General features: G+C 45.8%; 3 protein-coding genes across 5 annotated transcripts in view; 2 read left to right on the top strand and 1 right to left on the bottom strand.

Moving 5' to 3' along the window:
• ppp4r4 (protein phosphatase 4, regulatory subunit 4) overlaps nucleotides 1-13,864 on the top strand; it is a 31,468-nt gene extending 17,604 nt beyond the window's left edge. The window contains exons 10-25 of one of the 2 annotated variants that reach the window (XM_082504475.1): nucleotides 4,940-5,082; nucleotides 5,172-5,291; nucleotides 5,435-5,512; nucleotides 5,654-5,737; nucleotides 5,800-5,973; nucleotides 6,079-6,184; nucleotides 6,292-6,439; nucleotides 6,520-6,664; nucleotides 6,772-6,810; nucleotides 6,900-6,971; nucleotides 7,053-7,110; nucleotides 7,184-7,261; nucleotides 7,326-7,416; nucleotides 11,381-11,442; nucleotides 11,525-11,915; nucleotides 12,527-13,864. In XM_082504475.1, the coding sequence (XP_082360601.1) occupies nucleotides 4,940-5,082; nucleotides 5,172-5,291; nucleotides 5,435-5,512; nucleotides 5,654-5,737; nucleotides 5,800-5,973; nucleotides 6,079-6,184; nucleotides 6,292-6,439; nucleotides 6,520-6,664; nucleotides 6,772-6,810; nucleotides 6,900-6,971; nucleotides 7,053-7,110; nucleotides 7,184-7,261; nucleotides 7,326-7,416; nucleotides 11,381-11,442; nucleotides 11,525-11,915; nucleotides 12,527-12,572 (1,835 nt within the window). In that variant the 3' untranslated portion in view covers nucleotides 12,573-13,864. Of the gene's footprint in view, nucleotides 1-4,939; nucleotides 5,083-5,171; nucleotides 5,292-5,434; nucleotides 5,513-5,653; nucleotides 5,738-5,799; nucleotides 5,974-6,078; nucleotides 6,185-6,291; nucleotides 6,440-6,519; nucleotides 6,665-6,771; nucleotides 6,811-6,899; nucleotides 6,972-7,046; nucleotides 7,111-7,183; nucleotides 7,262-7,325; nucleotides 7,417-11,380; nucleotides 11,443-11,524; nucleotides 11,916-12,526 lie in introns of both variants that reach the window. The other variant, XM_082504474.1, reaches the window with a different exon arrangement.
• Nucleotides 16-3,918, top strand: LOC309689739 (uncharacterized protein; the record flags this gene model as incomplete). The annotated part of the gene is made up of 4 exons (XM_082506360.1): nucleotides 16-2,093; nucleotides 2,979-3,265; nucleotides 3,367-3,493; nucleotides 3,622-3,918. Exons 1-4 carry the CDS (start codon nucleotides 1,050-1,052, stop codon nucleotides 3,916-3,918), a joined length of 1,755 nt encoding a protein of 584 aa, XP_082362486.1. The 5' UTR covers nucleotides 16-1,049.
• Nucleotides 13,692-22,601, bottom strand: part of LOC309688616 (protein Z-dependent protease inhibitor-like) — a 32,076-nt gene continuing 23,166 nt past the window's right edge. For both annotated transcript variants that reach the window (XM_082504478.1, XM_082504479.1), the window contains exons 5-9: nucleotides 19,033-19,119; nucleotides 18,681-18,962; nucleotides 18,091-18,364; nucleotides 17,773-17,920; nucleotides 13,692-16,584 (exon numbers count right to left, since the gene is read on the bottom strand). In XM_082504478.1, coding sequence (XP_082360604.1) covers nucleotides 16,402-16,584; nucleotides 17,773-17,920; nucleotides 18,091-18,364; nucleotides 18,681-18,962; nucleotides 19,033-19,119 — 974 coding nt within the window. In that variant the 3' untranslated portion in view covers nucleotides 13,692-16,401. The remainder of the gene's footprint in view (nucleotides 16,585-17,772; nucleotides 17,921-18,090; nucleotides 18,365-18,680; nucleotides 18,963-19,032; nucleotides 19,120-22,601) is intronic.

Below are 22,601 nucleotides of genomic sequence, written 5' to 3'. Positions count from 1 at the left end.
GTAGGACCAGTAGAAACAAAAGTCATTTGTTTAAATTAATTTTTTTTGGTGTCCACATATATGGACATCACATTTTGGGTTATTTAGACCAAAATACTCAATTTTGCTCTACAAGGGCCTGATATCCACTTACGAGGACATTATACTGCTACTGTTCTATGGAAATTTTAAATGAATATCCTCATATGTGGCTCTCATTTTTCTTAGAAACAAAAATTAGGTAAAAAAAAAAATCTGGTAATTCTTTGTTTTTACATTCATCAAGTCCCAATCAACCTAAATATCAAAGAGAAATTAAAAACGCATGCGGTGGAAGAGTTTGGGTCTTAGGAGGTTAAGACATATCAGGTGAAAGGCTGCAAATAGCAGCAAGTCTGGGAGTTCAGTGAGCTCTACACTTCTAAAGTTACCCGGTGTCACAGGCTGGGTCTCTGACCCAGCGCTCTGAGTTCATGTTTGTATTTGTCTCATTTTGTTATGTGATTTAGTTTGTGTTATTTCCTATCTGCCTTTAGTTTAGGCAGTTATTGTTCCTGGGTTTTCTATGTTTTGGGGTTTTGTATTTATTCATCACATATTAGGTCTGTTAAGTTGTGTTGTCATGTTTTAGTATTTCCTGTTTTATTCTGACAATGTCATGTGTTCTTTGTTTATTGTATTTAGCTTTCCTCTCCTGGTCCTGTCATTAGGTTTATGTCTGTCAGCTGTTTTCCCCCATGTGTCGCCACTTCCCCTGATCACCTCATGTCTGTATTTAAGCCTTTTGTTTTCTTCATGCCATTGTCAGGTCGTCTGCTCATCCATGTCTCATCTCCAGGTACCCATGTCAGTTCACTATGGTTAAGGTTTTTCATGTTTTGTTATTAGTTCACCCAGTTTAGGTTATTGTTTAGTTTTCACCGATGCCCTATTATTTTGTACCCTCGTTGCTAACCTCAATAAACGGCTTGTTTTGTTAATCCACACCACGTTTTGGTCTGCGTTTGAGTCCTCCTCTGTAACACATACGGTCTGCCCCAGCCAGACCGTGACAGTACGACCTGACCACTATGGACTCAGCAGACCGCGAGCTTTACGAGCGTCGGGAGGCAGCCTTCGCCCAGCTGGAGGAGGAGCTCCGCTGGAAGCCGTGGCGTACCCCCGACTACGAGCGCATTTTCCACGGGACTCGGCTAGCTCTCGGAGGTCCCAAGAGCTGCCGAAAGTCCCCGCCTGTTGCGCTGCCTGCATCTAAGCCTCGCTCGCTTCAGGTGGGAGTCCTCCGTGTGGCTTCAGGCGCTCACGCTCCAGCCTCGGTGTCACCATTCTGTGCACCAGGGGCTCAGTCGCTCGCTCCGCCAGCTTCCTCTGTTCGCAGGAAGCGGCGCGCACGCCGCCATAAACCGGACATCGCTGAGCAGCTCACGGTGGTGAGTGAAAATGACTTTTATTCTCACGTCCCGTCTGACCTTAACAACAATCGGCTCACTTCCGATCCATGGGGAATTTCCCTTATGGATGACGACGTGGACTGGGAGGATCCGTTTTGTTTTACTCCCTCTACGCAGGGAGGGATGAAAGACAATTCCCGCTCGCTTAAGTCTGCACATGCGGTTAAAGGAAAAACTGTTAACACTTCTACCAGGTCTACAACACTCAGTTCAGGTTTTGTTAAGTCTGGTTCAATCATCCCCAAGTCAGCTCACTCTAAGACCGTTAACCCAAGGACTGCTAATACTAAGACTGCTAAACATGAAGTGGACGGCGGATTCATTTTTGCTAGGTCTGTTTTTGTCGACCCAATACATATTAACCCTAAGCCTGCCGTTTCTAAGACTGTTTTTTCTGAGCCTGCTCCTTTGCCTGTTCGTGTTTCTGCTGCCAGGGCAGCTCGGGCCCAGCGTACCCCTGCACCCGTACCAGTTCCTCGGGTGAGGGAGTCTGAGGCCCAGCTGGTCCCTGCTCTGGTTTCCAGGCCAGCTGAGGCTCTGTCCATTTCTGCACCCGTACCAGCTCCTCGGGTGGGAAGGGCAGTTGCCCAGCCGTTGCCGGTGCCTGTCCCGGCTTCCGGGGTGAGGGGGGCTGTGAACCAGTCCACCCCTGCACCCATGCCGGTCCCCAGGGTGAGGTCAGCCAGGATACAGCCCGTCTCCGCACCCGTACCTACTCCTCGGGTGGGAGTGGCTAGTGTCCAGCAGGTGCCTGCACCCGTTCCTGTTTCTACTGAAGGCTCAGGAGAATTCAGTCCGCAACCAACACCACCATCACTACTGCATGCTTTTCAGTCTATAGCTCAGTCATTAGCTCTGTTAGCAGCCCAGTCAATAGTTCATTTTCCTGTGTTTCCGTTAGCTCAGCCCTTAGCCCACTGTGCAGCTCAGCCAGCTCCCCATTGTTCAGGTCAGTCATTCGCTCCATCACCTGCTCAGCCTTCTGTCCAGCCGGTGGTCTCTACACCTGCTGGTCATGCTTCGTCTGTTGGAGGTTCAGGAGAATCCACCCAGCTTCATGCCTCGTTTGCTGGAGGTTCAGGTGAACCCAGCCAGCTTCATGCTTCGTTTGCTGGAGGTTCAGGAGAACCCAGCCAGCTTCATTCTTCGTCTGCTGGGGGTTCAGGAGAATCCAGCCAGCTTCATGCTTCGTTTGCTGGAGGTTCAGGAGAACCCAGCCAGCTTCATGCTTCGTCTGCTGGAGGTTCAGGAGAACCCAGCCAGCTTCATGCTTCGTCTGCTGGAGGTTCAGGAGAACCCAGCCAGCTTCAAGTTTCGTCTGCTGGGGGTTCGGGTGAACCCAGCCGGCTTCAAGTTTCGTCTGCTGGAGGGCCCGAGGAGCCCATCCAGCCTCATGCCTCGTCAGCTGGAGGGCCCAAGGAGCCCATCCAGCCTCATGCCACGTCAGCTGGAGGGCCCGAGGAGCCTGTCCAGCCTCATGCCTCGTCTGCTGGAGGGCCCGAGGAGCCCGTCCAGCCTCATGCCTCGTCTGCTGGAGGGCCCAAGGAGCCCGTCCAGCCTCATGCCTCGTCAGCTGGAGGGCCCGAGGAGCCCGTCCAGCCTCATGCCTCGTCAGCTGGGGGTTCAGCAGAACCGCACCAGCCTCATGCCACGTCAGCTGGGGGTTCAGGAGAACCGCACCAGCCTCAAGCCACGTCAGCTGGAGGGCCCGAGGAGCCCGTCCAGCCTCAAGCCACGTCAGCTGGAGGGCCCGAGGAGCCCGTCCAGCCTCAAGCCACGTCAGCTGGGGGGCCCGAGGAGCCCGTCCAGCCACCTTCAGATTCTGCTTCTGTTTCGCCTGCTGCAGCTCCAGCCTGTGCTTCGCCTGCTGCAGCTCCAGCCTGTGCTTCGCCTGCTGCAGCTCCAGCCTGTGCTTCGCCTGCTGCGGCTTCATCAGAGCCTTCGTCTTCGCCTGGTGCGGCTTCGTCAGAGTCTTCATCTTCGCCTGGTGCGGCTTCGTCAGAGTCTTCATCTTCGCCTGGTGCGGCTTTGTCAGAGTCTTCATCTACGCCTGGTCCGGCTTCGTCAGAGTCTTCATCTACGCCTGGTCCGGCTTCGGCCTCTGCTCCTGCTTCTGCCTCACCTGGTCCGGCCTCAGCTTCTGCCTCGCCTGGTTCGGCCTCATCCGAGTCTTCCTCGGCTTCTGCTTCAGCGTCGCCTGGTCCTACGGCTGTTATGCCGCCGCCCAAGCCTCGCTCTGCACCTGGGAATCTTCGGCCACCTGCTGGACGTCACCGCCGTCGAGGTCGGCCACCTGAACTGTTTCTACGCCGTTGCCGTCCACACGGTCGGCCACCTGAACTGTTTCTACGCCGTTGCCGTCCGCACGGTCGGCCCCCTGAACGGTTTCCATGTCGCCACCATTGCCGTCCGCACGGACGGCCCCCGGAACTGTTCGACCATGGACTTCTGTGCCGTCGGCCTCCGGGCCGGCCCCCTGATCACATGAACTATGATTTTCTGGACCGTCACCCTCCGGGTCGGCCCCCTGAGGAGTCATGAACTGTTCCCTGTGCTCCTGTGATTTTGATGGACATTTTGGTTTTTTTGGCCTTGTTTCTGGCCCTCCGTCCTGGACCCCACCGCCCGCCCTTGGTGGGTTGTTTTTGGTTTTGTTTTTCGAGGTTTTGGGCGTCTGGAATCCGCCCTTGAGGGGGGGGGCTCTGTCACAGGCTGGGTCTCTGACCCAGCGCTCTGAGTTCATGTTTGTATTTGTCTCATTTTGTTATGTGATTTAGTTTGTGTTATTTCCTATCTGCCTTTAGTTTAGGCAGTTATTGTTCCTGGGTTTTCTATGTTTTGGGGTTTTGTATTTATTCATCACATATTAGGTCTGTTAAGTTGTGTTGTCATGTTTTAGTATTTCCTGTTTTATTCTGACAATGTCATGTGTTCTTTGTTTATTGTATTTAGCTTTCCTCTCCTGGTCCTGTCATTAGGTTTATGTCTGTCAGCTGTTTTCCCCCATGTGTCGCCACTTCCCCTGATCACCTCATGTCTGTATTTAAGCCTTTTGTTTTCTTCATGCCATTGTCAGGTCGTCTGCTCATCCATGTCTCATCTCCAGGTACCCATGTCAGTTCACTATGGTTAAGGTTTTTCATGTTTTGTTATTAGTTCACCCAGTTTAGGTTATTGTTTAGTTTTCACCGATGCCCTATTATTTTGTACCCTCGTTGCTAACCTCAATAAACGGCTTGTTTTGTTAATCCACACCACGTTTTGGTCTGCGTTTGAGTCCTCCTCTGCAACACATACAGTCTGCCCCAGCCAGACCGTGACACCCGGTGTGAAAGCCTTGCCCCTATAGAACACCAGCACTGCAGAATATCTGAACACTGCCTGCTGAGGGACAGGAACCTGGAAGGAGTGCTTGAAAAGAGCAGTCTGTTGTGATCCACAGAAGTGATCTGAAACACTCTGTTTTAGATCACTTCTGTGGATCATACTGTTTGATGATCGTGTTTCAGGCTCACTGTTAGATGAGCAGAAGAGTCATTTACTGCAGACATTTAAGGAGATGTGTACCACTGGACTGCAGACTGATGGAAACCAGACTGATAGCAACAACGAATCCACGCTTATCCGCTGCAACTGCTGCTACAACCTGCCGGTACACATGTGCACACAAACCCACAGACAAACACTCACAGTTCGTCAGCTCTTTAGGTGGTGGGGTCACTTCCTCTTCTCTCCATGCAGGCTATGGTGGTTTTTGCAGACACAGCTCATTTCCTATCGGAGCTGTACCCTTCTTTCTCTAGTCTTTGTAGTGACCCAGAGGTCTGTGTCCGGCGCAGCGCAGCAGCCAGTTTCCACCAGGTGAGATCCAGGCCTGATTCCAGATGGTCTATCCTCAGGGATTGGGCCTTTTGGCTGAGAAAGAAAGACATAAATGATCAAATAAAATTGCTAAATGATTGCCTCACTCTGATTGACTGCTTCCTTTCCCACCTTGCTGTCAGGTGGTCAAGTTGCTTGGTTCAAAAGTCCAGCTGGTCCACAAAGAACTTCTGTGTCTGCTTCAGGATGATGCACTGGAGGTGAGCGGCAATGCCCACTATCACTGTTTCATCAATCAGGATTTAGGGCCAAATGCCAATAACTTTCTGTGATGTCACAGTTTAGAAAATCATACATCAGGTTTTATTTGAATAAAGTGTTATGTTGGATTTTCTCTTGAGGTGCTGGATGCTCTGATGACTCATGTAGAAGAAACTTTGGAGGCAGTTCTGTCACGAGGAGAGAACCAGACGTTGGACAATAAGGTGAGAAAATAAAAATTTTCATTTTCACTTTAGTTTATCTCTCATTGCTTCCTTTAATCAAGTTCCCAGATCTGATGGCAGGACTACTGTTAGCTGAACAGAAGATTGGACGTTCCTTACGTTGGCGGCTTCACGAGAAGCTGCTACAACGTTATAGCTGCCTGGCAAGACTGCTTCCTGGAGAGCTGCTACACCAGAGCTTCTCACCTCGCATCTTCATTATCCTCACCACCAATGTGAGCACTGCCACATGCCACACCACGTCACAGCATGCTACATACAATATCCCATAGTATCCCACAGGTGAACCTGTGACAATAACGCTGCTGTTTTGGTTGCAGAAAGTGTTGCCGGTACAGAAGGCGGCAGCTCGCACATTCTGCACATTCCTGCGCTACAACCGCAAACAGGAGCAGCGTCAGGAGATGATGGGGCGACTCATACAAGGTCAGAACATTTCTGGTTCTTCTGGCACTTTTACTCTGATATTTGAACAGCAGAACATCAATAGGAATGCAGCTAACATGTAAATGCTGACAATCTGATAATCTCAGATCTGGCTCAGGGACGCAGCTACTGGCATCGTCTGAGGTTCCTAGATGTTTGTGAAACTGCCACAGAGATTTTCTCCAGAAAATACTTCAACAAACATTTCCTGATTCCAGCACTGGAGCTAGTCCATGACCCAGTTGCCAATGTCAGGTACATCATACTCATTTCGTCCAATGAGACATTGGCAAATCTGTCCGACATCCTACTAAACACACCTTTCTGGCTCTCAGGTACAAGCTGTGCCAGTTGCTGCCCAGGTTGCGTTCTTCGCTTCGTCTGCCAGCTGACAAACAGCTGCTACAGAAACTTGACTTCTGCGTCCAGAAGCTGCTTTGCAAAGAGAAAGACAAAGATGTGGTGGCCATGATTCGCAAGGTAACGCCTACCAGAGTCCAGACTATTCCAGATATTCAGGTCTGCAGACTTCAGATTCTGACTGTGTTGTTGATGAAGGTGATCAATGTTTCCATCGTCTTTTCCAGACAGTCTTGGAACTGGACAAACTAGACCTCTCAGAACCTGTAAGAAGTTGCTTTAACATGGAGCTGAAATGAGAATACAGGTTTACTACTGACCTCTAACCTCCTTCATGTCTTGTGTCTGTGGACAGTTTCATAAGAGGCAGGAGAGGGACTTGTTGGACCAGAAGAAGGAGAAGGAGGAGACGCTGTTGCTGGAGATGGTGAGTCTGAGACCTGCTACTAGACTACAGCCTGAGCTGCCTTGCTTTGTTATAAAAATGTCTTTGTGTTGTCAGGAACAGCTGGAGAGGCAGCAGAATGAAGGAAAACTGAACTCTGACAAACACCCGGAGAGAAAAAGTGAGCTGGGGGGGGCAGTCTCAGCAGAAATTTAGACCTGCAGTTCAGTCTGTAAACCATGTTTCTTTGACAGGAAGAGACAGCAAGACCAGTCTATCTGCCACCAAGTCCATGTCTGTGTCCTCATCTGCAGGCGCCTCATCCTCCTATGGTGAGACGATGATGATGATGTTAATGATGGTGATGACGGTGATGATGATCTCCTCTCTGTGCAGGTAAAGAGATGAGAAAGGCAAAGCTGTCACGGAGTCGGTCCCTCACCAGTCAGCCGACAACATCTAAACCTGTGACCTCAGACAGATCTCTGTAAGAACATCAACTTCCTCCACCCTCACCCTTAATTACATACATGTAAACCTTCTGCAGCACAGAAAAAATGTGTGTCTCTGTATTAACAAGGCTGATACAAAGGTCATTCTGAGTCTAGCCTGAGGTTTGAATTCTGCTATACAAAGATCTCATCTGTGACCAACTGTGAATATTATATATAATATTGACAAAGTAAAGACCATTAATACAAAATAAGACCACATGTAAAATAACATTTATTACAGTAAAAAAAAGATCATGCTAATAATGCCTCGTTGGCTGCATGTCGCAAAATGAACTGGTTGCCATTCTTCTGAAGTTTCTTTACAATTGTCCACTTTTTTAGTTAAAGCTTTTACCCAGCACATTGCACGCTCCTGCTTCCTACTTGCTTACCGGTAGCTTATACCCACTCTCACACACGAGCAGTGCAATAATTGTTTAGGCAAGCTTGACCTTCAAAATAAAATCAGCACCATTTCAACTAAATGAAAAAAAAAGTAACAGATTCCACTTGCAATTACAGCTATGACATTGACAAAAAATTATATAAACATTATCCTTATGGCAACAGATACACAATGGATGGCATTACCTTGGCCTCCAGTAACACTGTGAGGACCTTGGAGTTATTTTTAACCAGGATATGTCCTTCAATTTACATATTAAACAAATATTTAGGACTGCTTTCTTCCATTTGTGTAATATTTCTAAAATTTGAAATATTTACTTACTTCAAGGCTGGACTACTGTAATTCATTATTATCAGGATGTCCTAAAAATTCCATGAAAAGCCTTCAGTTAATCCAAATGCAAGAGTACTGATAGGGACTAGAAAGAGAGAGCATATTTCTCCTGTATTGGCTTCCCTTCACTGGCTTCCAGAATCAAGCTTAAAATCCTTACTTAACACATAAAAGTCTTGAATAATCATGCTCCATCTTATCTTAAAGACCCAATACCATCCATCCATCCATCTTCATCCGCTTTATCCGAGGCCGGGTCACGGGGGCAGCAGCCTAAGCAGAGAGGCCCAGACCTCCCTCTCCCCAGCCACCTCCTCCAGCTTATCCGGGGGAACACCAAGGCGTTCCCAGGCCAGCCGAGAGATATAATCTCTCCAGCATGTCCTGGGTCTGCCCCGGGGCCTCCTCCCGGTGGGACATGCCCGGAACACCTCACCCAAGAGGCGCCCAGGAGGCATCCTTGTCGAATGCCCGAACCACCTCAGCTGGCTCCTTTCGATGTGGAGCAGCAGCTGCTCTACTCTGAACCCCTCCCGGATGGCCGAACTTCTCATCCTATTTCTAAGGGAGGCCATCCACCCTTCGGAGGAAGCTCACTTCTGCCGCTTGTATTCGCGATCTTGTTCTTTCAGTTACAGCTCGTGGCCATAGGTGAGGGTAGGGACGTAGATCGACCGGTAAATTGAGAGCTTCGCATTTACACTCAGCTCCCTCTTCACCACGACGGGCGGGTGCAGTGTCCGCATCACTGCAGCCGCAGCCCCAATCCCAATTCCTTCCACCGCCTGACAAATTTCTCAGTCGATGTCAGCAGCGCTCCGCCAGCACTATACACAGTGCAGGTAGAGCACCGCTTTCCCCTCCTGAGACGCCTGACGGTTTGCCAGAATCTCTTCAAGGCAGTCCGAAAGTCTTTTTCCATGGCCTCTCCGAACTCCTCCCACACCCGAATTTTTGCTTCAGCCACTGCCCGTGCCGCATTCCGCTTGGCCTGTCGATACCTTCACCTCTGGTGTCCACCATTTGGTTCGGGGATCACCACCACAGCAGTCACCAACCACCTTGCGGCCGCAGCTCAATGCAGCAGCTTCGGCAATGGAGACGCTGAACATGGTCCATTCGGACTCAATGTCCCCAGTCTCCCTTGGAATGCTGTTGAAGCTCTGCCGGAGGTGTGCGTTGAAGATCTCGCGGACCCGATACCTTCTTATCTAAATGATATTCAACAGGTACCTTATCAGGGGTAGCAGTAGGCACCATCTCAGTATCCTGTGTGTAATGTCAGGGTCCCTGCTTCATACAATCCTGATCAAACGTTTAAAACCACTTGAAAAATGGCAAAAACTCATATTATGTATGGCTGGAGCTTAACAAGGTTCCATGTAGAGCTTCAACATGCAACAAGAAGAAATGGGAGTGAGACAAAACAATTTTTTGAGCATTAAATTTATTGAGAACAATGCTTAAACTGAAATGGGCTGTTTTACAGCTGATCAAAAGTTTAGGACCACATGCCTTTAAAAGGCCAAAAATGTGGATTCATTGTCATTTTCTGTCAGGAGGTCACACTGTCATGACATTCTGATGGCAAAGGCAAAGAAACTTTCCCTTTTTGAACGTGGTCATGTTGTTGAACTGCATAAGCAGGGTCTCTTGCTGCTCGCCATCACTGCTGAGGTGGGATGCAGTAAGACGGTCATTTGGAATTTCTTAAATGATCCTGAGATTTATGGAGCGGAAGAGTCAAGTGGAAAATCCAAATAAATTTCACTAGCACTGAGCTGGAGGATCCAATTGGCTGTCCGTCAAGACACTGGAAGATCCTTGACCCAAATTAAGGCGTTACTGGTGCCGACTGCAGCCCCATAATCATCAGATGACATCTGAGACTAATGGGCTTCAAAAACAAAAAATGTCTTCAAAGGCCTCGTCTCCTTGAACGCTACAGAACTGACCATTTGGACTTTGCAAGAGAGCACCAAACATGGGACATTGAAAGGTGGAAGAAAGTTTTATTCTCTGATGAGAAAAAATTTAACCTTGATGGTCCTGATGGTGTCCAACATTACTGGCATGACAAGCAGATCTCACCTGCGATGTTTTCTACATGCCACAGTGGAGGGGGCACCATAATGGTCTGGGGTGCTTTTTCCTTCAGTGGAACAATGGAGCTTCAGGAGGTGCAGGAGCGTCAAACGGCCATTGGCTATGTCCAGATGTTGCAGAGAGCATCCTTCATGACTGAGAACACTCGTCTGTGTACTAACAATCGGTATTTTTCAACAAGACAATGCTATAGTACACAATGTCCACAGGACAAGGTACTTCTTCCAGTAAAATAACATCTATCATGTGTGTTCCCCTGATCTAAATCCAATTGAGAACCTTTCAGGACGGATGGTAAGGGTACTTAACAAAAATGGAAAACAGTTCCAGACAGTAGATGCCCTTCATGTGGCCGTCTTCACCCCTTGGAGAATGGTCCCAGACACCTCATGGAAACTCTTGCATCAAGCATGCCGCAACGAATACGAATATTTGAAATGAACAGCAATAACGGTGAAGCTACTCATTACTGAGTTCATGTTTGGAATTTGATTTCTGTTTTGGGGGGTTTACGGGGTTCTTTGCAGGTGTGGTCTTAAACTTTTGATCAGCTGTAACAGCCTGTTTCAGTTTAGGCGTTGTTTTCAATAAATTGCATGTTCAAAGAATGTTTTGTCTCACTCCCATTTCTTCTTGTTGCATGTTAAAGCTCTACTTAGAACCTTGTTAAGATCCAACAATGCAAAATGCGATTTTATGCCATTTTTAAGTGGTCTTAAACTTTTGATTTGGACTGTATTTTCATTAATTTGGACTGTAAAGACTTATAATTCTATGGCACTGATTAATCCACAGATGAACATGTATCTTGTTAGCGTGTTTGTGTGTGTTGGAAATTTTTTAGGTTGGTTTGTATAAAATTAGCTCTTTTAATTAGAAACTTTTTTTTTTAACTCTAAACAAGCTCTGAGAAAGACCTTACTCCACACTTTGCTAGCTAGCACACCCAGCTTCACATTTTCAAAACAGTAATGTTTATGTATCTTCTGTAAAGACACCAAAATCCAACCTGACTCTGATGCATCCATCGGTTTGAGAATGGGTGTGTGTTGGCGTCAGGTTCCAGAAGTCCATTATATTCTAGTTGATTTATCAATTGTGTGTTTCAGGAAGGTCAAAGAGCTGAGCAGTGGATCTGCATCTGGGAAGGCCTCCATGTTGACCAGTAAAGGTAGCTTACTGACACTCAGGCCTGATCGACTTCAAAGTCAGTCTCTATATGAGTGTCTTTACTGTTTTCATGTCTCTTACAGATGACTCTTTAAGGACAGCTCACTTCAGCATGGGAGCCCAGTCTGCCTCCTCCATGCCAGTCCTGATCCGTAGCAACACCACTAGTCTCCTGGACAGGGCCAGTACGCTGGACCAGAGAGACCACAGGACCAGTAATCTAGAGCAGAGAGACCACAGGCCTAATACACTTGACTACAGGACAGTTAACATGGATCACAGGAACAATATAATGGATCACAGAACCAGTACATTGGACCAGAGAGACCACAGAACCAGTACCTTGGATCAGCGAGACCACAGGACCAGTACTCTAGAGCAGAGAGACCACAGGACCAGTACCTTGGATCAGCGCAGTAAAACAATGGATCGGGGGTGCGGCATGAAGGAAGGCCAGTCCAGGAAGCTATCCATGTAAGTTCTTTGTTCTAGCATAAACCTGGGTCCTGTTCCACAACATGGAATTAGAAAAAGTGAGTTCAGGTGCTTTGGGACCAAACAGTTTTGAGGATCATTGAGGATAACTTTCAGAGAGCTCTGTTATTTATTTCTTCCTCCATACAGTTAATGTAAGGACAGTTAATGTAAGGGCAAATTTCTACTGATGTTTAAATCTTTGCAAATATTAAACAATGGTTTAAACTTCGGTGACTGTCCAAAGTTTTCAGTAGTCAATCTATTAGAGGACAGAAACAGCCATCTGTGGACACCACAGAATTACCATGAGATAAGAACCACATCGTAAACTGTTTGATCCACAGTTTATTTTTTATCTACACTTTATTATCTTTTCCCATTACACTCCTGTTTAAAGTTTAAACATAAATCCTTCACCATGATCCAGAATTCAGCTCCTTAGGAGGCCCCACCTTTTATTTTCTAACCACCATGATGGCGGTTTTCTTTGCCCATACAGATGAACGCAAAGCAATAAAGTTATTGATTATTGATTGACCTTTGATCAGCTGATCTCAGGGCTACTGAGTAAGAAGTCTGATCTGGTTTCATTTTCTCATATTTTGCAGAAACAGGAAGTCGAACTCTTTCAGCGTCCAATCGGGACGAGACTGAAGATGATGACATCATCATACCTCCACTAGGCCATTAGCCAGTCAGCATTCAGAAAAGAGTTTCCATTCAGCTTCAGGACATTACCCAGAATACATCAGGACCTCATCAGAGACAGGGGAGTCTGATTCTACCTGTATCTATTGAGAACTGTGTAGACTGATGATCTCATCCTGCCACCTGATTGATTCAGTAAAAGAGTCCACCCACAAATTGTTGCTGTGTTCTTATTGGTTAAAGCAGGGGTCTCAAACTCGTGGCCCGGGGGGGGGGGCTCCCTATGTTAATGTGAAGAAATATAATGCAGTTTGATCTGTGAAGTTACTTTTTTTGTTAGGGAGGATTTGTTTGTTGTTGAGTGCAATGTTAAAACAAGTTCTTTAAAAAGCCAAAAATGGACAGCAAGGCAATGTGACCAGAGTACAAACATGCTGAGGGATTGGCTGTGTTAGTTCAGTGAGAGTCAAAAACTAATGTGTACACTGCATTTTTATTCTGTTAAATATGAACAAAATGATAGCAGAAGTGCTGCCACATGTCTAGCCAGAAAGAGAGGACCAACATGTTTATTTGGTCATTCAATGAAAGGCTTCCATTAGTTAAGAGAGAGAGAAAAAAATTGTCTTGTCAATATACAATATTTGAATTTTTTTAAAAAACCAAACAAACAAACACTACATATTAGGAAATATTTGTGGGTGTTTTCTTGTTTGTTTGTTTTGTACTACTTGAACATTAAAGTGGCCCTCCAATGAGACGACAGTGCCAGGAGTGGCACACAGCTCATTTAAGTTTGACACCCCTGGGTAAAAGGTTTCAGCTGCTGTCCTGTGACTTTTTTCTCTGAGCTTCTCTCATAGTGTCATTTCAATAAAAGTTCATATGATCCAAAGATCAGAAAAAAGTGAATATCAATCCCACTCCACCTGCAGCATTAACACGTTTCCTTACTGGTTATCTAACAAAGTCATACATAATCAATCACCAGTCACGGTGAACAAACCAGGACTGAAAAACCCTACATGTAATGCAGTACTTTTACTTGATATTTGTACATCAGCGGAGGTTGAGAATACTTCTTCCACAGGTGAGCACCTATGAACACATCAGTACTGCGGAGGATTCACGTTAAATAGGTTTAATATAAATGCAACAGCACAGGATACACAACATGCTAATCAGCTGTAAACACAATGTGCAGCTGATGGAGAGGTCTACATCAGAGTTTCACATAGAAGTTTCAAAAGTGGAAAAGAATTTAAAAAAAACAACAGTTAAAACAAACAAAAATAAAATATCAGAGCTAACTTACTGAAATTACTGATGAATATTATCTATATTCTCTGTGAAACTATGGCCTCAGTCACACTAGAGGAAAAAACAGGAGAGTAACCTTCATGTGACCAGGAGAAATCAGCCAATGACTGCACTGAATTCTTTTCACGTCTGGGGCTGATTGTAAGTAATCCGGCAACCTATCACTCAATCATCTAACTTATAAACACAGACAGATTGCCAACATGGATAAATTACTCAGCCTTAAAACTTTGGCTCTGTCCTGTCGCACTTTACTCAGTACTCACTTTGAGCGTTAACCCTAACATATCCCTGCTCCACAGTGATACTGGGACTTCTGAAAAAGTTGATTCTGTTCGTCTGGACGTTTTCAGTGAGAAACGTTTTGTCATCATCAGGTGACTTCTTCAGTCTCAAGTCACTGCAGGTTTCCAACCTTATAAACAGTACATGATAGGTTCAAGCTACAAACCTATTCGCTGGAACGTTGAAGACAATATAATTACACAGCAAGCAAGACACGAAGTAGGCAAAGTTCTTCATGTTTCTCGTGCACGGGAGAGAACCGGACAAACGCCGTTCCTTCGCTTGACCCCAGTTGCTCTCGTCCACTCCCCCGTAACACTGCTCTTTTATTGAGGTTACATGAATATACATAGGTTCATTAACATATTTAACATATGACGTCTACATACAAACAAAGAGTACGTTACCTGTGTGTTGTGTAAGTGTGTGTGTGTGTGGGGTCAGAGTGTGACCCCATAAATGACTTCCCTAAACCTGCTGGTCTGGAAGTCCAGCAGTTCATCTAAACAAAAGGCACTTAGCCTAAAACAGGTATAGATACGTTTATCCTACCATAAAACAATAAGACAAGGTACGACCTCTCCCATGCTCCCAGAGTGCTCTCTAATGCACACAAAGTTTGCAGACTATCAAGGATCAAACCTCTACCAATCTACAACTAATTATAAAACTCTAAGCATATATAAGTAGATATTTCTAAGCATAAATGACAATCAACAATACAAAACCTAACAGTACATTTGCACAATGACTAAAACCAGATCAGTTCCTTGATCAATTATATGCAACTTGTCATGACCATTGGTCAACCACTATTGATCAATAGCCATGAGTACCATTCACAGAGAGAAATTCAGTGGGCTAGTTTCAGTTATTGTGCAAATGTACTGTTTATAAGGTTGGAAACCTGCAGTCAGCTGAGACTGAAGAAGTCACCTTATGATGACGAAACGTTTCTCCCACTGAAAACGTCCAGATGAACAGAATCAACTTTTTGGGGATTTCCTTAACTAGATGATTGAGCATGCATCAAGACAAATACTGGGATTTGACTTAAACTGAGCAAAACTGAACTTGATGGAGCATCAAGGAGAGGAAGAAGGAGAATCCCAACACACTGTGGATGCAAGGTCCTATTGCCTTTTAGAGCAGAGTGGCTTTAAAAGTCTTTATTCTTCACAGAGATCAGTACACAACAAAAACGTGTGCGCACACACAGAGCTACATTCATATTTCCTTCTTTTACTTCCCTCAATAGGCCATAATGCAAAATGTATCTCTGCCAACATGCAGCTATTAATGTGGCCATATTAATGTTTGAACGTCACAATATGTTAAATGGGTTCAATTAATGCGTGCAAAGACTTACGCATTCTCCAAATACAAGACAAATGTTTACCACACAAGAACTAAATCCAGCTGTGCCATGTATGTGTCAAACTGCAACAACAGAAAATGCGGCCAGTTTAAAGAAAGAAGTGATAAAAATTTATACTCAGTAGATTCTTAAGAAAACAGACCGCTTTGATGAAGGATTTTTCTTCTGCATTCCTGCCTCAACTGTGAACTTGGGAAGGAGTCTTGCTCCATTCACTGAGATCAAAGGCAATCTTTCAGAGTCTGAGGGAATAAAATGAAAATGACTCAACTCTGTATCACATCACCATGGACCACGGGTGTTGATTCTTTCATTCAGGAGTGTGTCTGTTCTTCTTTATGGGTCCATTAAAGCAGCTCTAGAACCATTTACCTAGTAATTCTTTAGAGATGCCCTCATAGCAACGCTTTCTTACTGTGGATACAGAACTCCAAAATATGAAAATCTTCTTACTAATTGATCAACCCTTTATCACATCTTAATCCACCAATGTTGGCCTGAAGACAGCAGCTGAGTAGGAGTGGTTCCTCTAATAACTACTTTCTGTCTTCAAAGTGACCATCTCAAAGCTTCACAGAGATCACAAGGTGACTGCATACGGTCACACCGTGATCTCCAACCATTGTTTTTCCTAGTGTGACTGTGCTCTTATTGATAATGATAAAGATGTTACAGTCAGATGTCAGAGAGAATGTTACAGACAAGCCGCTAATGGGACGCTAACAGAATTAATAATGTAAATCGCTGTTATATATCTAGCTAATATTTGTCACAGGACATCATTAGAAGATGGGACGGGGGGGGGGGTGACTGTTTGCCGCCGGGGAGGCTTGGGTTGGTGTTTGGGCCCATTTATTTGCAGGTGGGGTCGTTGACTCGGCCAATGAACATCAGGCCACTGGTGCTTTGATGGTAGATGATGAAGATGAAGGGTCTGTTGAATGTCAGTCGAGGAGGAGGTGAGGAGAACACTGCATTTCCGGCGCTGGTGTCACTGCTGCTCTCTTCAACGGAGATGACGGACGTATGATACACCTGAGTGGAGAAGAAACCACAGCAGAATCTCGATTATTTAAACCAGGGTTAGGCACCTCCAGGCCTCGAGTGCCGGTGTCCTGGAGGTTTTAGATGTGTCCTTGATCCAACACAGCTGATTTAAAGGGCTAAATGACTCCTCAGCATTTCTCGAAGTTCTCCAGAGGCCTGGTAATGAACTAATCATTTGATTCAGGTGTGTTAACCCAGGGTGCGATTCAAAACCTGCAGGACACCGGCACGCGAGGCCTGGAGTTCGACACCCCTGATTTAAACCTTTCCTGAATAAATCAACACAGATGTCATCATCAGGTGATCAAATCTCTGTGACCATGGACACTCTAAAATATGGACGTAATGTCTGGGTCTGAAAAGTGAAGCGAACACTGAAATGACTTAAACCTGTATTCTCTGTAATGGCAACTTGAAGGAGATAACTGAGGGCAAAAAGGTTTCTAGTCCTTTATGAAATTTGGTGGTGAAAAGGGCTTCCTGACCTCTGACCACAGTTCAGGGCTCAGTCCTATGTTTCAGAAAGGATGATGACCCAGGGGACGCTTGTGATCACATAAAAAGTGATTGACCGGCAACTTTTTACCCCTTTTGGCTGGATGTTAGATGCTCCAGGCTCTTGTTTTTTGTTTTTTTGTTTTTTTATTTATACAGCGCCAAATCTCAGCAACGGTTGCCTCAAGGTGCTTTATATTGTAATGTAGACCCTACAATAATACATACAGAGAAAAATCCAACAGTCATATGATGCCACTTTGGCAACAGTGGGAAGGAAAAACTGGTAAAAACCATAGGCCCACCCCAGTGCATGCTGGTCCTATACCAGTCCTTTTACTTACAGAAAATGGTCCTAGAGTTCTTCCTACCTGACTTAACAAGATAAACAATAACAACAAAAAAAGAAAAAGAAGTATTAACCTACAAATTAAACTAGCAAACAACCCGAAAATATGAGTAAACCAACAACAAGCTTTAACAAATTTCAAAAATAATAAAAATAAAGAATAAATAGCTCCAACACCTGGAATTACAGGTTTAACCATAAAGAGAATTTATTCTGAACTCTGCCCTTTGATGTCATCACAACCCCCCTCCAGGTGGTTGTGATGACATCACAACCCCCTCCAGGTGGAGATGCCTCATATCCAAACAGCTCTTAATGTGGCAGACACTCACCTGTTTAAGTTTGGACCCTTCAGCTCCACCCATGTTGCTGAGGTCAGCGTCATCCTGAAACACCTGGGTGATGTCAAGAGTCTGCAGTGCATCCTTAAGTGAGTATGAACGGTCCAATGAAAAGCGAGGAAACTGTACCTCCAATTTCCTATTTACAAAAGAAGAACATTTATTTCCTGGTTTTAATTAAGAAGCCAGTGGGAGGAAGAACAGTATAGGAGGGAGGGAGGAAGGAAGGAAGGAAGGAAGGAAAGGAAAGGAAAGGAAAGGAAAGGAAAGGAAAGGAAAGGAAAGGAAAGGAAAGGAAGAGGGCCTCACGTCTTCTTCAGCTGGCGGATCCAGGCCTGGATCTTATCAGCCGTAACTTCCTCCTCCACGGCGGTGACGTCCACACCTTCATCGGGAAGCACGGCCAACATGGCTGCACCGTCTGTCATCGGCAGCTTCAGCACGCCAGCCTTCACCGCAGCATCGTACGCCAGCAAGTACTTATCGGCCCTAAACATCATCGGAACCATGACGACATGATAGCTATCCACATAGAACCGCTCGTCCTGAGTGGACGACGCATTAAAGGGCGGAGTGAAGCTTGCTGAAACACACAGAAACTTTATTTGAACATATTATTGAGACAAGCTGCAGTTCTTCTGACGTCCAGCAGAGGAGTCATGCACAGGACTGTTAGTGACCTACGGTATTAACGTCCTGACACTTTAATTGGTGTGGAGATTTTAAGCATGTTGATGCGGACTCCATGCTATCGGCATACCGGCAGAGCGTGGATCAAGAACACAGGACAATCAAAAGAGCTGTCACACCTTAGTTCAAAGACTGAGGAGGTGGAGTTGTGGAGCCTCGCAGGACTGCTTCAACACTCTAAGTCCTGCCCTCTGGCAGATGATACATACCTCTGTAGGCTGTAACGGCGGCGAGCAGCAGCTGGGTCTGATGGTCCACTTCGGAAATGAAATCCTGGACCTGGTCTACAGTCTGCTCCAGCGCCCACTGGTTGATGGTGTTGATGGCTTCATAAGCATTTGTGTAGTCCACACCCTGAACTGTGCCTCCGAGCTTGGTCTGAACCAGGTTCAGGTAGGACGAGGCCACTTGGACACTCTGAGAGGGGAAGATGGCCGCACCCTGCTGCAGAGAGACTGTCGGAATGGCGTTCCTCAGAGTCTGAAACACATCTGAGCACAGGAGCACCACTTAGAACCTGAACCACAACCAGAATCTGGTGACCCTTGACCTTAAACCCACCTGGGAGTGTCTGAGCGTCCAGCCTGGTCAGCGTAAGTCCCGCCTGCAACTGCTCGCGGGTCTGTCCGTTGGTGGCACTCAGCAGCACTGTCAGAGCAGCAGACAAAGTGAACGGACACAGTAGGACGTTCTCGTCAGTGCGGGCGGCGAGTACTCGGTACAGACGGGCGCCAAAGTCCGCGTTCCTGCTGATCAGGTCCTGCAGAGCACTGGTCTCTGAGGAGGCGGGGCTTAGCAGGAGTACGAGGACAATGCTGACCAATGAGATGGGGCCCGGGTGAGTCATGGCGTCCTGCGTGTTAGATAAACAAAGCCTGAACCTGTGCTGTACAGTGGGGCAAAAAAGTATTTAGTCAGCCACCGATTGTGCAAGTTCCCCCACTTAAAATGATGACAGAGGTCAGTAATTTGCACCAGAGGTACACTTCAACTGTGAGAGACAGAATGTGAAAAAAAAATCCATGAATCCACATGGTAGGATTTGTAAAGAATTTATTCGTAAATTAGGGTGGAAAATAAGTATTTGGTCACCTCAAACAAGGAAAATCTCTGGCTCTCACAGACCTGTAACGTCTTCTGTAAGAAGCTTTTCTGTCCCCCACTCGTTACCTGTATGAATGGTACCTGTTTGAACTCATCATCTGTATAAAAGACACCTGTCCACAGCCTCAAACAGTCAGACTCCAAACTCCGCCATGGCCAAGACCAAAGAGCTTTCGAAGGACACCAGGAAAAGTATTGTAGACCTGCACCACACTGGGAAGAGTGAATCTACAATAGGCAAGCAGCTTGGTGTGAAAAAATCAACTGTGGGAGCAATCATCAGAAAATGGAAGACATACAAGACCACTGATAATCTCCCTCGATCTGGGGCTCCACGCAAGATCTCATCCCGTGGGGTCAAAATGATCATGAGAACGGTGAGCAAAGATCCCAGAACCACACGGGGGGACCTGGTGAATGACCTGCAGAGAGCTGGGACCAAAGTAACAAAGGTCACCATCAGTAACACACTACAACGGCAGGGAATCAAATCCCGCAGTGCCAGACGTGTTCCGCTGCTGAAGCCAGTGCATGTCCAGGCCCGTCTGAAGTTTGCCAGAGAGCACATGGATGATACAGCAGAGGATTGGGAGAATGTCATGTGGTCAGATGAAACCAAAGTAGAACTTTTTGGTATAAACTCAACTCGTCGTGTTTGGAGGAAGAAGAATACTGAGTTGCATCCCAAGAACACCATACCTACTGTGAAGCATTGGGGTGGAAACATCATGCTATGGGGCTGTTTTTCTGCCAAGGGGACAGGACGACTGATCCGTGTTAAGGACAGAATGAATGGGGCCATGTATCGTGAGATTTTGAGCCAAAACCTCCTTCCATCAGTGAGAACTTTGAAGATGAAACGAGGCTGGGTCTTCCAACATGACAATGATCCAAAACACACCGCCCGGGCAACAAAGGAGTGGCTCCGTAAGAAGCATTTGAAAGTCCTGGAGTGGCCTAGCCAGTCTCCAGACCTCAACCCCATAGAAAATCTGTGGCGGGAGTTGAAAGTCCGTGTTGCTCGGCGACAGCCCCAAAACATCACTGCTCTCGAGAAGATCTGCATGGAGGAATGGGCCAAAATACCAGCTACTGTGTGTAAAAACCTGGTAAAGACCTATAGTAAACATTTGACCTCTGTTATTGCCAACAAAGGTTATGTTACAAAGTATTGAGTTGTATTTTTGTTATTGACCAAATACTTATTTTCCACCCTGATTTACGAATAAATTCTTTACAAATCCTACCATGTGGATTCATGGATTTTTTTTCACATTCTGTCTCTCACAGTTGAAGTGTACCTCTGGTGCAAATTACTGACCTCTGTCATCATTTTAGGTGGGGGAACTTGCACAATCGGTGGCTGACTAAATACTTTTTTGCCCCACTGTATACCTGGGGTCCGTTCTTCGTACCTCGCTTACTACATCCAAGATCAAATCATCGCGCCTACTTTGACCTCGCTATCCCGGTTCTCCGAACACACCTGTTGTTGACGATTAGTATAGCTGGATGAAGTAATGTGAGATCACTGGGTGGCTTAACAGGGGCTACGCATCGATAGTAGAAACATTGATTGGCAACCCTTTGATTGGTCAGCGAAAATGTCGAAGGAGCGCGCTCAGTATTTTTCGGCAGCAGAGCAAGAACTCTTGATTGAGGGATTTCAGGAGTTTCAGAGTTTAATTAAAATGCAAGGGAACACTGCAAAGGCTGCAAAAGCAAGGCTGGCAGAAAGTTGCTGACAAATTAAACTCGTAAGTAATTTAATAATAATAATAATAATGGATTGGATTTATATAGCGCTTTTCAAGGCACCCAAAGCGCTTTACAATGCCACTATTCATTCCCCCTCACATTCACACACTGGTGGAGGCAGCTACGGTTGTAGCCACAGCTGCCCTGGGGCAGACTGACAGAAGCCAGGCTGCCATATCGCGCCATCGGCCCCTCTGGCCAACACCAGTAGGCGGTAGGGTACATTTATTATATTATATTACATTATATCATATTATATTATATTACATTATATCCTCTATCACATTAGAGCCACAACAGGACCCACTAGAACATGGGAACAAGTAAAAGTGAAATATAAGAATATTCTACAGCATGGTAATATTTATCACTTATATTGCTTTTAGTCTCTTGAAAAGAGACCCTGAAATAATCTGTTTGTTTGTTTATAACAGCAACCAGGAAAAGGGCAGAGCAAAAAAAGACAGGTGGTGGTCCTGCACCCCCTCGTCAACCAGTTGGTTAAGTAAATAATACCCTCACGGGAAAATCGATATCTCTCTATGAGCACACTGTCGCGCTGAGCTAAAGGATCCTGTCTATCCCGCAATATACGCTGAATTCTGAAAACTCTCCTTATCAATCTTGCACCTTCCGCAATGGGTGGCTGCGACAGACTTCCCAAATCCACCTTCGCTTTTATAGCCGTGGTCTCTCATCTTGCTTACATGAAGTAACTTACAATTACAACTCTAAAATATGAATTACATCTGAAATAATCAAATACATGAAATAGAATGATTAATAGTACATTTCCCTTTTTTAAGGAAATGACCTGTATGTATCTGTATGAAATCAATAAAAGAATCAAGTGCTGCATTATCTTTAGTTACATTGATAATATTTATTTATGGACAAACAGTGGTAAAATATCGCTGTTGCTTTCGTATAAATGAAGCGGACATACCTGAGTGGCCGCGATCTAATCCAGTTTACATAAAGTAAGCCTGCTCCCAAGCAGGTTTACGCTTACGGATCTGTTGCTATGACAGCAAGTCCCGGATGAGCTTCGGAGAACCGAACGATCCAAGGTCACGCGAAATCGTCAACAATCAAATCCAGCTAACTTACTTAGCGAGGTACGAAGAACGGACCCCTGGGCCCTATTTCAGAAAGCAGGTTTAGAAAACTCAGAGTTAAAAACGATACTCAGGGTTGAGTAACCCTGAACTGTCCAACTCGGAATATTCGGTTTCAGAAAGGCTGATAACAATTAGTTCAATCAACGC

The sequence above is a fragment of the Aulonocara stuartgranti genome (assembly GCF_965226115.1).
Source record: "Aulonocara stuartgranti genome assembly, chromosome: 15".
Classification (NCBI taxonomy): domain Eukaryota; kingdom Metazoa; phylum Chordata; class Actinopteri; order Cichliformes; family Cichlidae; genus Aulonocara; species Aulonocara stuartgranti.
Note: the sequence above shows the minus strand (reverse complement) of the source record. Positions and strands in the feature narration are given on the sequence as shown.